The sequence below is a fragment of the Scophthalmus maximus genome, chromosome 6 (assembly GCF_022379125.1).
Source record: "Scophthalmus maximus strain ysfricsl-2021 chromosome 6, ASM2237912v1, whole genome shotgun sequence".
In the NCBI taxonomy this organism is placed as follows: Eukaryota; Metazoa; Chordata; class Actinopteri; order Pleuronectiformes; family Scophthalmidae; genus Scophthalmus; species Scophthalmus maximus.
In genome coordinates, this window is record NC_061520.1 from 21,415,296 (window position 1) to 21,430,258 (window position 14,963).

The 14,963-nt window shown below is 43.5% G+C and overlaps 1 protein-coding gene across 8 annotated transcripts in view; it reads right to left on the reverse strand.

The window, feature by feature from the left end:
- The window catches only part of itpr1b (inositol 1,4,5-trisphosphate receptor, type 1b), an 82,357-nt gene that overhangs the window by 52,693 nt on the left and 14,701 nt on the right, over positions 1-14,963 (reverse strand). For all 8 annotated transcript variants that reach the window (XM_047332702.1, XM_047332701.1, XM_047332699.1 and 5 more), the window contains exons 4-33: positions 14,103-14,218; positions 13,878-13,964; positions 12,899-13,057; positions 11,725-11,823; positions 11,465-11,548; positions 11,083-11,229; positions 10,818-10,922; positions 10,648-10,692; positions 10,503-10,532; positions 9,832-9,986; positions 7,221-7,320; positions 6,963-7,123; positions 6,643-6,784; positions 6,396-6,554; positions 6,137-6,309; positions 5,572-5,691; positions 5,303-5,494; positions 4,900-5,151; positions 4,617-4,758; positions 4,370-4,523; positions 3,385-3,578; positions 3,156-3,294; positions 3,008-3,062; positions 2,748-2,913; positions 2,441-2,608; positions 2,234-2,299; positions 2,009-2,146; positions 1,772-1,897; positions 1,459-1,659; positions 1,115-1,366 (exon numbers count right to left, since the gene is read on the reverse strand). In XM_047332702.1, coding sequence (XP_047188658.1) covers positions 1,115-1,366; positions 1,459-1,659; positions 1,772-1,897; positions 2,009-2,146; positions 2,234-2,299; positions 2,441-2,608; positions 2,748-2,913; positions 3,008-3,062; positions 3,156-3,294; positions 3,385-3,578; positions 4,370-4,523; positions 4,617-4,758; positions 4,900-5,151; positions 5,303-5,494; positions 5,572-5,691; positions 6,137-6,309; positions 6,396-6,554; positions 6,643-6,784; positions 6,963-7,123; positions 7,221-7,320; positions 9,832-9,986; positions 10,503-10,532; positions 10,648-10,692; positions 10,818-10,922; positions 11,083-11,229; positions 11,465-11,548; positions 11,725-11,823; positions 12,899-13,057; positions 13,878-13,964; positions 14,103-14,218 — 4,127 coding nt within the window. The remainder of the gene's footprint in view (positions 1-1,114; positions 1,367-1,458; positions 1,660-1,771; positions 1,898-2,008; positions 2,147-2,233; positions 2,300-2,440; positions 2,609-2,747; positions 2,914-3,007; positions 3,063-3,155; positions 3,295-3,384; positions 3,579-4,369; positions 4,524-4,616; positions 4,759-4,899; positions 5,152-5,302; positions 5,495-5,571; positions 5,692-6,136; positions 6,310-6,395; positions 6,555-6,642; positions 6,785-6,962; positions 7,124-7,220; positions 7,321-9,831; positions 9,987-10,502; positions 10,533-10,647; positions 10,693-10,817; positions 10,923-11,082; positions 11,230-11,464; positions 11,549-11,724; positions 11,824-12,898; positions 13,058-13,877; positions 13,965-14,102; positions 14,219-14,963) is intronic.

Sequence of the window (14,963 nt, forward strand, 5' to 3'; positions counted from 1 at the left end):
ACAGCGTCAGGGTCAGACTGTTCGTCCGTGGAAAGAAGCTGTCAACATATCTGGCACACAGCGTGCAACATGGAAAACTGCGAGACGTGCGGTGCCAGTGTTTACCTTCTATCTTCATATACCTGCCTACTTCAAGCTGAGACTACCTTTTGAGACCACATAGTTACGGCCCTTGCTGACTCAACACTGTGATGCAAAAGCCAGGCAGACATTCGACAGCACATTCACACTGCTGGCTTTTAGCTGCACCTGGAGTGTGTGCGCCAGCTGCTAGACTACACTGAAACCTGGTTCAGCGAGGAGACCGATCATAGTCTTGTTGGGGAGGACTTTGTTAAATGTTGTGACGCTGTCCTTCTACAGCCCAACATAACGAAAAACCAAGAATATGACAATAGAGATTAGAGGGACATCCACCGCCAGCAAACGGGGTCATGTGGACTCTGTAGGTACAGTATGCATTTAAGAGGTATCAGGGTATCATCAGTTACGACAAATTGTTTTGGAAACACATTAAGATTCCAGGTCTAAAATAGTAAATACTTTACTATGTCCATACTCTGTATCTCATAGTAATAACTGGTGTAGTTTTTCTATTCAAAACTGTCATGCATTCAGGCCCACTCCTGTAGAATTCTTGATCTGTTCAAATGTGGCCGACCATGTTGTTCGCTGCTCTTGAGCTCACCTATGTTTACTTGTTGCTTACGTGGTCATTTTTACTCATTGAATGTGGATTCACCTTAATGTTAAGCTTCATGAAGGTTTACATCAGTGGCTCAGACCTCCCTTTAGAAATGAAAGCTACTTAATCCGAATGCAAATACATAGAATGAAAATGCTTTTGCATGGTTCAGATATGCATGAATGTAATGATAACATGGAAAACCGCAGCCGATCATAAGATTTGTGTTTGTCCCCTCAAATATGATATAGTGTATATATTCAAAGTTGAAAGCCCGAACGTTAAACTCTTTTTAACCCGGCAAGACAACAAAAGCTAAATACTGTACAAACAGACTACATTGTTTGATTCAACGCACAAAGATTCAGCATATCGCTCAACAAAGTGATTGAATTTCAGTTTGAAATAAATAAATTTCATTCTTCATACTTCAGGGATGCAGTCTTCATGGGTGACCACCCGCACAATGTCATCCAGGGGCAGCAGGGAGTTGCACTTGATCTCGGTGTAGACGTTCTTTCCCTCGGTGCAGACGGCCAGCAGTTCCACCAGGTGGATGTGGTACATCAGAGCACTGTTTTCATCCATGCGGTCCCGCTCTGAACGCATCATTTGGACCAGAGTCTGAAAGGAGGCACGGTCGTTGTAGAAGACCAGAACGTCCTCGCCGGAGTTCACCAGCTGAGCAGGGGAAAATCAGTGCCAAGACGTCTAGTTACAGTACATCACATTCACCAGTATGTACAGTCTGGTGTAAAGATCACAGAACAGACCTCAGCCATGACGATGTCCTGACACTTCTTAATGAACTTGTTCTCGGCCTTCACTATGGTCTGCAGGAACTTGAGATACTGGACATGACGGCCGTGACTCTCCGTGCAGTGGACAAAGTGTTGGACCACGCGCTCGTTGATCTCACTGCACAGCTGGAAGTTATTCATGAAGATGTGCTGCATGGTGACTGCTTCCAAGATCTGAGAAAGTTGGAAAGAGAGAGGACACAAAGGACAGTCTGTCAAAACTGCGTATGAAATTTCAGATTTGTTTTGGAAACCGAACTGCAAAAACAATCCCTGTGCTACTCACTCCTGGGTTGAGAAACAAGTTGATGTGCTTGTGGAGCAGAGTCTGGTTTTGCTGATTTCCAGCGCAGAAATTCTGCAGGAACTCGTGAGCCGTTTTCATGATCTCCTGCATTCGCACATCTTCGCCCTAATGCAGATGACAGAGTCAGACCTCTTCTTCCATGAGATTACACTAAAGTGTAAAAAAGTCACGCAGTGCTTTTAGAGCATCCTGTAATCTTTCTGCATCCGGACGCACCTTCTCATAGGGGATCTGCAGGAGTTCAAGCACCACACTGTGAGCGCCCATGTTCCTCAGCAGCCTCTGCTGCTGCTTCTTACTCTTCCTCCCCGAGCTGCCCTCCTGGACACACAGCTTACTGAGGCGCAGCAGGATCTGCAGACGGACAGCGGGAGGAATTTTAATTACAAAAAACGGGTCACAAACGAGAAAAATACCAGATTAGGATACAAATGACCGCACCTCTTTTACAACCCTGTAGTTGTAGCTGCTGGTGCTTTCTGATGACTTTTTGTCAAGTGAATCTCCCTGCAAAACAAGAAGCAATAAGGAAAAGAGGCCCCTTATACTCCAATATGATGTGCACTGAGGTAGGTAGTCTTGAAAGGAGTTGTCCTCTTTCTTTAACTCAACAAGTGTTTCATATTCTCAGGGGATCGTACACTGTACCTTCTTTTTGCTGTCAGACTCTGAAGGTCCTTCTCCATCCATCCCATCCTCTCCTTGCCTCTTGTACACCCACAGCTCCGACTTCTCCACGATCGACCGCAGCTGGTCAAGGTCCGACTTGATCTGCTTGTAGTTATCCACGTCCTGACTTGTCACCAGCAGCTGGACCTAGAGTGGAGTGAGGGGAGAAAAGGAAAGTGCAAACTTAAACTTCAAGCTAAAAATTCTCAGATTTAAAGTATATTATATACATATAGCTGTGTGCATGGTCAAGTAATAAAAAGTCTTGGAGGGCGTTAAGGCTTACTTGTTTGAAGGCCATGAGAACCTCCTGCCTCTGGCTGAAGTGTCTAAAGAGCAGGTGAAGCGCTCCAGACACGAGAGGGGGGTAGTCATGCATGGTCAGGTGCAGCAGGACCCTGAGGAAGATACGACCACCGTGATCGTCCAGGTCTAGTGGAGTGTTCTCCTCGCTGTGAAGAGAGTGGAACAAAAAATGACATTACAAACGTACAAAATCTTTCTTATTAAACAAAGATTTGAAAAGAGTAGCAAGGCGTGGATTACCTTCCTCCAAAAATCCCCTCTGCCTGTTCCTCGATGTTCTCAAAGTCAAGATTTCCTACAGTAAAATCAATGTCGGTATTCACATATGGAACCAACTAAGCAATAATTCAGCATGTTTTGCAAATCAGTAAATCATGTGGCTTCATACCTGGCATCGGACCTGTGACGTTATTGGTTCCATTCAGACCGGAGGCGTTTTCTCCCTGTGGGTTGTTCTCATCAAACTCCCGTTTGAAGATACAGAGCAGGCAGGAGATCCTGTAGTCCAGCCGTACATTCAAAATAAACTGAACGGAAATAAGAAACATGTGAGAAAACAGAAAAAGGGGGGGCTCATGAGCATTTGGGTTCAAGGAAGAAGCAACGTTACACTCTACCTGCAGAATCTCGATGATCTTCAGCTTTGTGTCCATGACCATGATGTCTTCTCTCTCTGGTTCAATCTGGGTCTTGACCACATCTCCCTCCGGCTGATGAGTTGGTGTGGTGGGCAACAGGCCGCCTCCTCGCAGCACTACCTGGGTCATCAGCTCCCCCACCCCATGAATGGACTTCATCACATTGCTGCCAGCTACAGCACACAGAGGATTAACATTCAAATGTAGAGAAATTGTGGATATTTTTGTGGATTCATCTCACTTAATTTTACAAAACCGACAAAATGTTTCAATTCATAGTCGGTGTCAGATTCAGTTTCTTGTCATTTTGCTTGATGATGTATATCAATGAAGATTCAGCTGTAAGTTTGAGTTCTACTTTTAATGATTTAAGTGCATGGTCTAAAGTGCAGGGCACACATGCATTCAGGGCATTTCCAAAAACACTTTTGCAAGTTTAACATCAAGGAAAAAAGGTAACACTGCAAAAGGCACATGGTTCAGAAGAGGGTGGATTTGCCAGTTAGTAAGAGAGAACACATCTGCTCATGGTCAAATTGAAACCACATGAACAGATCATCAGTGTGTAACATGCAGAGTGTACATGTGTTGTGCACCAAACTGTGTAGGAATATATCTACTATCGTGATGATTCGTCCTAAAAATAAGAGTGAATTACTGAGTCTAATCTGCGATGTAAACATATGGGAAAAACCAAGCAACTGACCACACCTCATATTAAGACCATCACGCAACAGGCACTATTCGCCACAAATACATTTGCTATTTACATAATGTGGCAGCTGGCCGGGAATTAGACACCGGATTTAGAATAAATTGCAAGTACTTCAACATTAAATTCATTAAATCAGTGTCAATTAAATTATATTGTTCTTTCAATAAAGTGTTCCTGCATGTCAGGGTTGAGACTAGGTGAGAGGAACTGCAGGATGAGTGACTCAATTCTGTGGAAGTCGACATTTACCTTTGTTTTCCTCTCCCTTTTCCAACTTGTTGATGGGGTATATGGTACTGACATGTACACAGTCTAAAATGTTCAACAAGATCTTTGTCAGGCGAAGCAGGTCACTGAAGTTGTAGAAACCAAAGTATATGAGGTTCCTTGCCAGGTTCACCACCTGCAGACGAGAGAATTCAAAACCGCGATTTATGACTTAATCAAAACAGATGCGTCAACTCATCTGTTCACGCCAGCCACAAAGAGGCCGTACCTCAAAGGTGAGCTTATTTTTCTCCGTGTCAGAGAAAGGAATGTTTTGCGACACCACCTCTCTCAGGTAGTTCTCAACAAAATCCATTGTGAGGCAGAACCGCTCTTTGATCTCGTCTCTGGTGGTTTCATCGTTGTCATAGCTGAATAATTAGGAGGAGAAACACATCACATGACGTCAAGGGCACTATAATCTTTGGAACGGAAATGCAAGTCAATTACACCTTGCCGTGCTGATTAATTGACGTTGATGTTAATTATGCGTTTTCCTGAGATGAACTCACTCGTCGATAGCGATCTTGGATGGAATCTCCGACCAAAGTCGGGCATATTTGACAGGCGTGACCTGCTCCTGAGGGTCGCGGTCCACGTGCATGTGCAGCATCAGGCGGCAGAAAGAGGCCCGCAGGTCAAAGGGCAGGTCCTCATCGGACATACAGCGCAGGATCAGATCCACATCCAGCTGACCGGAGATCTTGTTGATGGCCAGGTACTGACGGTCCAGACACATGCGGGCAAAGAGGTTCAGCTGACACCTGAGAGGAAATATGAGGTGAGTAATTAGCCGTTTCTTTTCAAATTGTTTCCATAATCATTTTTCTTGAATATTACTTTGTGCTTGTGCTTCTGATTCTAAAACACTATACAGCTTACATGTATTCATATGTTTTTGTTAAAGTCACTCACCTGTAGTAGCTGACCACCTCCTGATCCTCCTTTTGGCCCTCTTTTGCATCCTGGGCCAACTCCCGGACACTCTTACTCCTGATTTCCTTACAATTGTCCTTCCAAAACAGCCACACCTCCTCTTCATCCTCCGCCTCCACTGGACTCTCGCCGTTCACCGTCACCTCGATCTCAAACCTGGACAGGACCAATCTGGTGAAGAGCACATCGGTTACTCCAGCGCGCTCGTTTTCAGCTGTGATACTACCAAAAAAAGAAGGGGCACTCACTTGGTCTCAATGAGGATGTCGGCGTTGCTAGGGTCCAGTACCGCATTGCAGATTAGCTCCTGGGTCACAGGGATGGACTTTTGCATGGACACGCAGAGATCTGACAGGTAGTCCAGAAACCTGGGTTCAGGTTCACAAAGCATGAAATATGTTTTCATAGATGAGAAGAGATAAAAGAGATATGCATGGCCAATTTCAGATTATGTTACAGTCCAAAGTCAGAGGATAAAATAAGTTTAAAAAATGTGAACGGAAATACTAATTCCACTTCTGTCAGTAATATAACAGTTCAAACTGTGAAGGCCTCCTTTGTTCAACCTTCTGGATCAGCCTGATTCACGTACTGTATCATTAAAAACATTTGACACACGCTAGCTGTCAACAAATCAGCTGCTGGGCCAAGATCACACACAAGCAGTTTCAGTCATACCCGTCAGCACACACTTGAATACATTAACATAGATTTAAATTCCTTAAGGCTGTTACACAAACAAATCTGACCCAAACTGGCCACAGCCCCGTACTTCTGCTGTACGTGGGGACAGTGGCTTCCTGTGAGCCTCACCTCGGCTCCCGGTTCTTCCTCACCAGAGTGACAAACGTGTCTATCTCAGCGGCGGTGATATGTTTCTCCAGCAGCTTCCGGTTGTTGTGGAGCAGGGCCGTTATCGTGTCCTCTGCCAACACATCGTATCCGATCTGCTTCTGCATGAAGCGGAATTGTTTGGCGATGTATTCCTGTGAAGACCGAAGAAAGCAGGAAGAGTTACTACAAATGGAAGGCCACGGCATCGGGGTCAGAGTGGCGCCATGCGTCCACCCACCTGGTTCTTCCTGTAATCCTGCTGGGAATGGCGTAACACTCTGTAGCACAGCCTGCAAATATGTCTGAAAGGAGCGTGGCGCTGGTCTCCAAGTTCTTCCAATCGAAGCATGGGACCGTCACCACTATCTGTGAAAGGGGCTTGGAGAAGTTTGAAAATCTGCAACGGAAATGGAAAATTAAAAAAACAAAATGCAATTGAACCTAAACTTCCAATGCAGCTACAGTTTTGGGGGTTTAAGTCCAACCTGTTTGAGGATATTTTGCTCTCTCATGAGTTTCTGTCTTTCTCTGTTGGGTTTGTTAACCATAATTTCCAAAACGTCCTGCCCACTGTTGGGGATGTCCACCACAAAGAAAACGAGATCTTCAAGGAGCTTGGTCACAAACCTGCAACGAGCACAGATGTACAAACATGCTCAGTAAAACATTATAAAACACGTTTCCCTGAGAACTTCAGCAGCTATTTCAGTGACATTTAGTTTTTCTTTCCGTTAGATATTTAAAAATAAATACAGAGCAACACAAGAATTAACAATGTTCTGCTGTGGAAATGTTCCCCACATACCTCCGTTCATTTTGTGTTATGGTTCCCCTTTCCAGCTTGCCAGCAATAGACGCCAACACTTTACTTGCATCATTAGCGAAGTCTAAATCACGCACTTCGGCCGGCGGCACAGGGACAATGGCGAAAGCTTCCTTGTCTTCTTTGACTCCGGATGTTCCAATCTGGAAAAATCAAGTGTTTTTTATCTTTTATTTGACCTTTTCAGAAAACCTCAGCCGTGCCACACATCTTGACCTACTGTAGAACTCAGCCACTCACCCGTAACATCACAGGTTTCTCTTCCTCTTTGTCAATGGGGTTGTTGGTGCTGTGGACCCACGTGTTGGTGCACAGGTGTCTCAGCCTCACGTAGGAGCTCCTGCAAGTGACAGGGGAAAGAGTCTGAGGTGAGGAAACTATAAATCAAGCTACATGGCACAGGACAAGTGTCGTACCGCTTTAAAAATCTCAATCGACATCCGGTAGTCCTAACAAAGTGTCTTTTTTTTTTTTTACTTTGGACTAAAGGACATGACCCAGAATCTACATTGTCCTTTGGTGAGATATCTTTTTTTGTTTGTTTTTTGGATTTCATGGAAATCTGTTTTAGCAACATTTATACCCGTGTTTGTGATGAGCTCATCAGAAGACAAATTAAAGGAGGCTTATCTCATTGTTGGGCCAATTGCCAAGGCGCTGAAATAACACATTCATGTTCCCAAGGGAATAAAGCCATTTAATCTTAACGATCCCATGGCCTTTGTTCTCATGTGTCATATTCAGAACATACTCGCGTGCATAAGTATAGTAATAAATTAAAGAAGAATGCCAGGGGCAGGTGTAGAAGCAGTGCTATGATGAGGCTTTACATTACCAGTGTCATTATGTACCTTTGCTCACGTGTGTGTATGTGGAAGTTCATAACCTTGAAACTGGTTAAACTAGAACATGATCACTATCCCATTTAGATAGTGGCAGCATATCATAACATAGTCCAACATTTTCCAAAGGCACCATATACATGATGATCTGTGAGAGAGGTGCCAGCAAAAACAGAAGATAATACGCGTCTTGATGACAGGATTGTATGCAAATCATGTTGTGATCCAGGTTTATTAAACAAAGAGGTAAATTTGGGTGTTAGCGCATCAGTTTTTCTATCTGTGCCACTCAGAAGTGAGTGAGGTATGTGAACAAATTGCCTGCGTGGGGAAGGGGCCTGCTTACAATGGCTGTCCTGAGCCAAAGTGTGTGGCATGATGGCAGATAAGCCGGTAGTGACCTGTACAGTGTCATCTCTAATCCACTAGACACACTAAACCTGAATGCATAGTAAAGTCTGAGCCAACGACGTTCCTCATTCTCTGTGTGTGTGTGTGTGTCTGTCTGTGTGTGTCTGTGTGAGTAGGTGTGTGAGTCTTCTCAGGTCCTTGAGCATTGACATCAGTATGGGCATATTCTTGGCAGGCATTACGTAACCGCCCACTAAAGCTAACAGGCTTACCTTTGTGTACCGGTTCTGCCAGGCATTAATTAGTCCCCCTGGCTAAAGTCTGAGGGACAGGGTTATTTCAGGTGGGAGTGGAAGGTGCCGGCCGCAGCAGCCTGCAGCCCGCAGGCACGCACCTGACGGCGTGACACAATAGGGCCTTTGACACAAGCCGGAGTGCTTCTGTTCTTATCTCATGCGCTACGACGGGGACAAATACGCTATGATAATTTTAGAACCACGCATTTCCTCCCACACAATACTGCTAAAGAATAAAGGAACTAATAAGAGGCTTATTATAGATGCAGCAGGTACATGACTCAGCCAACACACAATGGCAGCTGTATTTGTCCAAGGGTACAGTGAATATCATGTCATTTTCATACCAACTGAAACTGTGAGGTTTTTTTGCTGTTTGAAATCTATATTCTACTGTGACTCATTTTAAGCAGGCCTGGCAGGAAAGAGCAGGTTTCCTGAGAAAGCGTCAAACTTTCACACATCATGTGGCTGATGTGCGAAAGCGTATGCATTGTTTACACAACATCTGGTTTGTGGGTTTTAGCTCCGACACGCATCCAGGATTATCTAACCATTTCTTCTAGCTACAATGGTTTCCTGTTTCATGCGTTCGTACCATCTGAACATGACGACTGTACCACTGAAATTTACACTGACACGCAAAGTTTTTCCCAAATACGTGTTAGACAAGACCTAACGAGAACCTAACTTTCCACGTTTCACCTTTCCATATGTTAGGGAAAATTATCAGGGCAAAGTCTGCATAAATACAAATTAGGGGAAAAAAAATAATGATTTACACTGCCTAACAATCCATTATCCTGCTACATAACAAAAAGTCTGGTCCATATTTGCAAAAACTGAACAAACTCTCGTCACTTAAAAAAGATCCAAACCTACGTATGTTCCAAATCCCCCTTTGAATCTACACGAGTCAAGTGTTTATTGCTGCCACTGTTTCAGTTGTGGTTGACTTGACATCACTGCAGCCTTTCTGATTAGACCACACGATGTTAAGATATTGATCATTTTACCCATAACCCTCCATGTTTTCCGATATCCCTGGTGTTATTTTTCCATGCAAGAGTGGAAACATGTTTTTCCTTGAGGGATTTCTGACATTGTCTTTGGCTCTGATGTTTGATTATCACTTTCTTGCCATCTCAGGCACATACTGCACATACACGCATAGTTAGAGTATTTAACCGTCTTGAGCATTTTTACATACATTAGCCGTTATGTGCAGTTGTCAGATTCTCTCATTATTATGTGAATGGTAACGAATTCAGGAGCTCCAGAATAATTCTGGTTTGGTCTGATTCTGGTGTACAGTACTTGTGTGTGTGTATACGCACGGTTGTGTTTACATATATATTATACCTGGGCACCATGGAGTCCCCCCCTCTCAGCGTGGTGGGGTCCAGCTCAAAGATGGAGGAGATGTCCATGCCGTCGGGAACTGGCACCAGGGTGTACATGATTTTCTCCTGAGGGGCTCGCAGACGACCCCGCAGTGCTTCATTATCTGCATCCAGCTAGAGTAAGAACACGTGCAGTGAGAGGGGGCGCAGAGTTTCAAACAGAGAGGTATACGAATGAATCGAGACCACTGATAGGATACATTACTGATCCGCAATGGTGGTGAAGGCAGAGGAGTATGCAAGACTGAAGCTGATTTCACTCATCACTTCTTACCCCTGACTCAAGCTGTGCAAATCAGGGAGATCAGCTTCAGCTATCACTAGAGACTACTGGGCCTGGTCAGGAGTGCACACAACCAACACTGCCACCTAATGGTGATTCACAGTGAGACATGCATCAGCTGATGTGATGGCATGGTGACATCCTGTGGTTATCTACCGCTATTAAAGTGAGTCACACGAAGGCTAAATAAAAGCCTGTTGAGTTATTAATTATTACAAATGAAATGAGAAACTAGACAACAAAGCAGCAAAGACAGGATTGAGCGTACAGCATGTGCAGACATAACAATGATAGATGTCTGTGCTAGGCTTGCCGCAGTTTATAAAATAAAAATTATATGACAGTACCTGGAAATTAAAGGGTGTAAAGTCCACCACCTAGACCAGAAAGCAAAGATCCAAGACAAAATTGTACAGATTAGATCAATAGCAATGGGGAAATCGGTGTTGTTGTTGCCAAGCGCTCAGACGGAAGGAGGCCAGGCCGACTTACTGAAGACCGTTGCTCGGCACTCTCCTCCTCAAAGTCTGGGTTCACCTGTGGAACACACGCGCTCGTCAAATACCTTTTTTTTTTTAATTTTGGTCCCTGCGCTGTGCAAATGACATCGCTGTACATCTACACCCATGAATGGTACGCATGTGTAAGGACTTGACACACACCTCACCCATCTCAGCAGCCAAATACCAGCCTGTGGCCAAGTGTTTGAACCTGAACAGGCTGTTCCAGTAGCCTGCACCTCCCCTGCACGGGTCATGGTGGACCACCTAGTGATGGCAGAAAAAGAAGTGCATAACGCAATTTAAACAACATTAAGCTCTCTGTTGTCCATGGCTGGGTCATTTGCAAAAAATAAGACAGAATAAATAAACTACAGTTGGTAAAAGCACAAAATTTGGGCTTATCTGAAGAACATGTTGTGCCAACCTCTACTTCCCACAGTGCTTTGCTGCTGGTGGCAGAAGTGGCAGACTGCCGGCCGGTGGTTCTGAGAAAAACATACTGCTTCTTCCTGTGATCGTCACACGTGAGGAACTTCTCCTGCTCTGCGTGGAACAACCGCACCACATCACCCTGCAACCACACACACACACACACACACACACACACACACACATTCAAAGACAAACTCCCCATTGATTTTTTTGTCAGTTTCACAACCTCTGTTTTCACTGTTTTACCTTTTTACACACATGTGAAATGTTTTCTGATGAATCTCTGTAGCCAGTCAATCCCAGTACATGTAAGTACTTGTTGAAAAAAATGCTTGTTATCACCTGATGATACATAAAAACACGAGGGTACCTACCCCTTTGAGTATGGTTTCCTTGTTGTCACACCATTTCATGAAGAGAACAACTTTCCAACTTGTGTTGCAATTTACAGAATTAACCTGATAGACAGAGAGAAGTGTGTAAATGTTAAAGGTTACGATAATGGTTATAATAATAATAATAGAGCAGGTTATTTAAACTACTTCTGCATATTCCACTTTAATAAAGCAAGTGTGGAACCCATCAAGTGTCTTTCTCACTGTGCAGCCCTATAAGGCAGCAAGTGTTCATGTACCTCATTGCATCCGGGGTTGTCAACTAGCTGGTGGCTGCTGGCATGTAGAGGCTGTCCAGCATTCACAGGGTTAAGGACCACTTTATCTCCAATCACCACCTGCAGGAGCAGTACACATAAACAGAACATAGAATATATGTATGTAAAAAGCACATATTCACCTACTCTTATATATACAGACTAATCCAGTGAAGGGTAATGGAAAATCTTGAAACCTGATGGAATACTGCTGCTCTTAACAGAGCCACTGTCTTAGATTGAGGGATCAATTTAAAGGTCCATATCACAAGTATATCACTCACTAAGATATCAGCCAACATTCTTCATCACTGATATTCCCTTTCCCCACAAGGTAAGTGGGGCCCGACAGGAATGAGAGACCTGGATTCATTGGATTGTGCAATTCTCCAGAAAAACACTAGGTGGAGTAGTGGACCGTATTGTGTGTGAAAGAACTTGCTCATACAGAAACTGTCTCTCCCTGACACTGAGCAGCACCACAAAGAAACATGCGGAGGCTGATTGTTCATGACTGATGTTACTGTACATAAACCAGCTGTGTAATTATTCTAGCTTATTCAACAATGGAATTTGGGGAGGAAAATCTTTTCACAGCATCTTTTATTCCTTTTTATTCCGACGACCTTGCCAGGTCAAAACTCGAAAGAGCAAATCATTTGGTGTGCTCACAGATACCTAAAGTTGTTATGTTTCTCTCATGAACCTCAAAATATGAAAAAAAAATCACCACTTCACTACCTGATTAACCGGAAGCAAAATGATTATAGATGGAGGGACATACTGATCACTTTATCCCACACATTATATGCAGGGGGAATAAATAGGTATTGAACACTTATCATTTTCTTAGTGTTGTTAATTATCTTCGCAAACTTCTTATGAAACTGTACTACAATAACGGATATTATCTGTTCAGCAGCTACCTGCAGGGGAACCATGGTGATGCTAACATGTTGTTGGGGGTTTTCTGTACCTGAGATATGTAAAGTGTAGATAACCAATCATGTTTGGAGAGGCTGCTTCATATTCATATAAGTTACCTGCTGCATGCCAGGCCTTTATTTTTTCAAACCCTGTAAAAAGTCTAAAAATACATCCATAATTTCTCCTGCTGAGCATAACAGACTAAAATCCCACAGCCCGCTCTACCCACACTGTCTCCAAGGGACCGGAGCTTGTAGAAGGGCTGGATGTAGAACCAGGATCCCTCGTTTCCCGCTGAGTCCAGAGTCACTCTCATTGCGTTCTTCTCCAACAGAGCAGGTAGGCGCTTGTTCACCGTCAGATATTTATTGCTTTTCAAGTGCAGCAACTGTTGGCAAAAAAAAAAAGAACAAAAAAGAAATCGAGTTACAAGTCGCATTGCTGCTATTAATGGCATAATGCAGAGAGTGGGAAGAGTTACAGGGGCTGGAACAAAACGAGGAAAAGATGGAAGTATGTCACAGAGTGGCACAACAGGACCCCAGGGGAACACATAACCGAAAATATGCATCTCTTTGGCATGTTTATATCTCCTCCAAATTACTTTATTACTTGAAATCTATCCAAAAAGCATCCTCATGACCTCTGCTGTAGCTTTATCCATTTAATAAAAATAATATATTACCAATCTGCCTGTAATCATAATGTATGAGGTCTACAGGCCCAAAGATGACTTCAACTAAATGCTCAACCTAATCCTACAACATGATATATGTGGTGTTATTAATTCACTGAGCACTCTGGATAATGCTTATACGGTATGTCATTACCTTTACATGGACATTTTCTTATACGCATTAACCAGTTAATGTTCACTTGTTACTGGAATGACAACTGGAATGCAACTAGGAAACTACATGGTATGTCCCGTCTTCCCTGCGCACCAGCACAAGGCAGGAATGCATGACCACTCCTGCTTTCAGATGACCTCATACCTGTGTGCAAACCATTCCTGAGCAATGAGAACACACATAAAAAAAGATAAGACTTTACTGTACAACTGACAACCTTTGTGCGGAAGCAAACATTTAAAACTGAGCGATTATAGCTGAATTGCTGTTCATATCATCGGGCACACAGTGTCATACATGGTGTTGGATATTGCAACGACTCTGTTTCCCCTTATCTCCAGATAGCCTTCAACGCACCTGAATGACATTTCCATACTGGATGACGGTTCCCAGCAGTTTGCGGTTTTCAGACTCATTCTGCTTCTTCTCCAGGTCGGCAGCATGCTAACAGAGCACAGGGCACAGAGACACGCAGAGCATTGCCGTCTTTCCACAGTGCAGTTTTTCTTAGTAAATTCTCCACACAGCACTAGAGGATACATTTATATTCGATATCTCGGGAAAGAATGATGTTAGTCTTACGTGGAGTTTGGTAAGAAGGACTGTGTCGGTGGTGCTGTTGCCTCCAGGTTTCGCCGCCTTCCAGAACTGTTTCTGCGCCGAGTATCTGTTCATTGGACACAGTTTGAAAAGGCAGTCTGGGGAAATGAGACAAGAAGAGAAAATCCAAACATTTACACACTATAACATTAATGCTTATCTCCACAGATACCTGTCTGGTGCAAAATTGTTTCACTGGGAAAACATTAAAGGTGACATATTATGCAAAAATCACCATTTCCAGTGTTTGTACACATAAATGTGTGTATATGTGGTGCCTGCCGGCCCACAAACTGTGAGAAAAGAACACCGTGTCATTTTTTTGTTAGCTGGCTAAACCCTACAGCCTGGCTCTGAACAACTGGTTCAGAGCGCTCTCCCACTCTGATGTCACAGTTGGACTCTTTTGGGGTAACCCCGCCTTCAATCTGACGTGCGTGACATTTCCTGCACATTTTGAAATCGGTTGACCAATCACAATAGACTGGGCCAGCAGAACACTGATGCCTTTTCTGAACATTAGAGCATGTCAACCTTTTCAACTGGTAACCCAAATTAAAAATATGAACCTGAATATGAGCATATGTCACCTTTAAAAGTTTTCTTCACTTTTTACACTTCATATTAACCCTTAGACTTCTAACTAGAACTGACATGTCACCAGCCTTATATCAACTGTCACAAAATGAGAATGTTTGTAAAACAGACCATGCATTTGAAATATGCAGCTTGTGATTTATTTTTACTATTAAGATGGAATAGCAGAACAATTTTTTTCAAATGAAAACAACTGAGCAAGCCTCAATTGGCCAGACCTGATTGGATTACAGCCCTATGGATTAC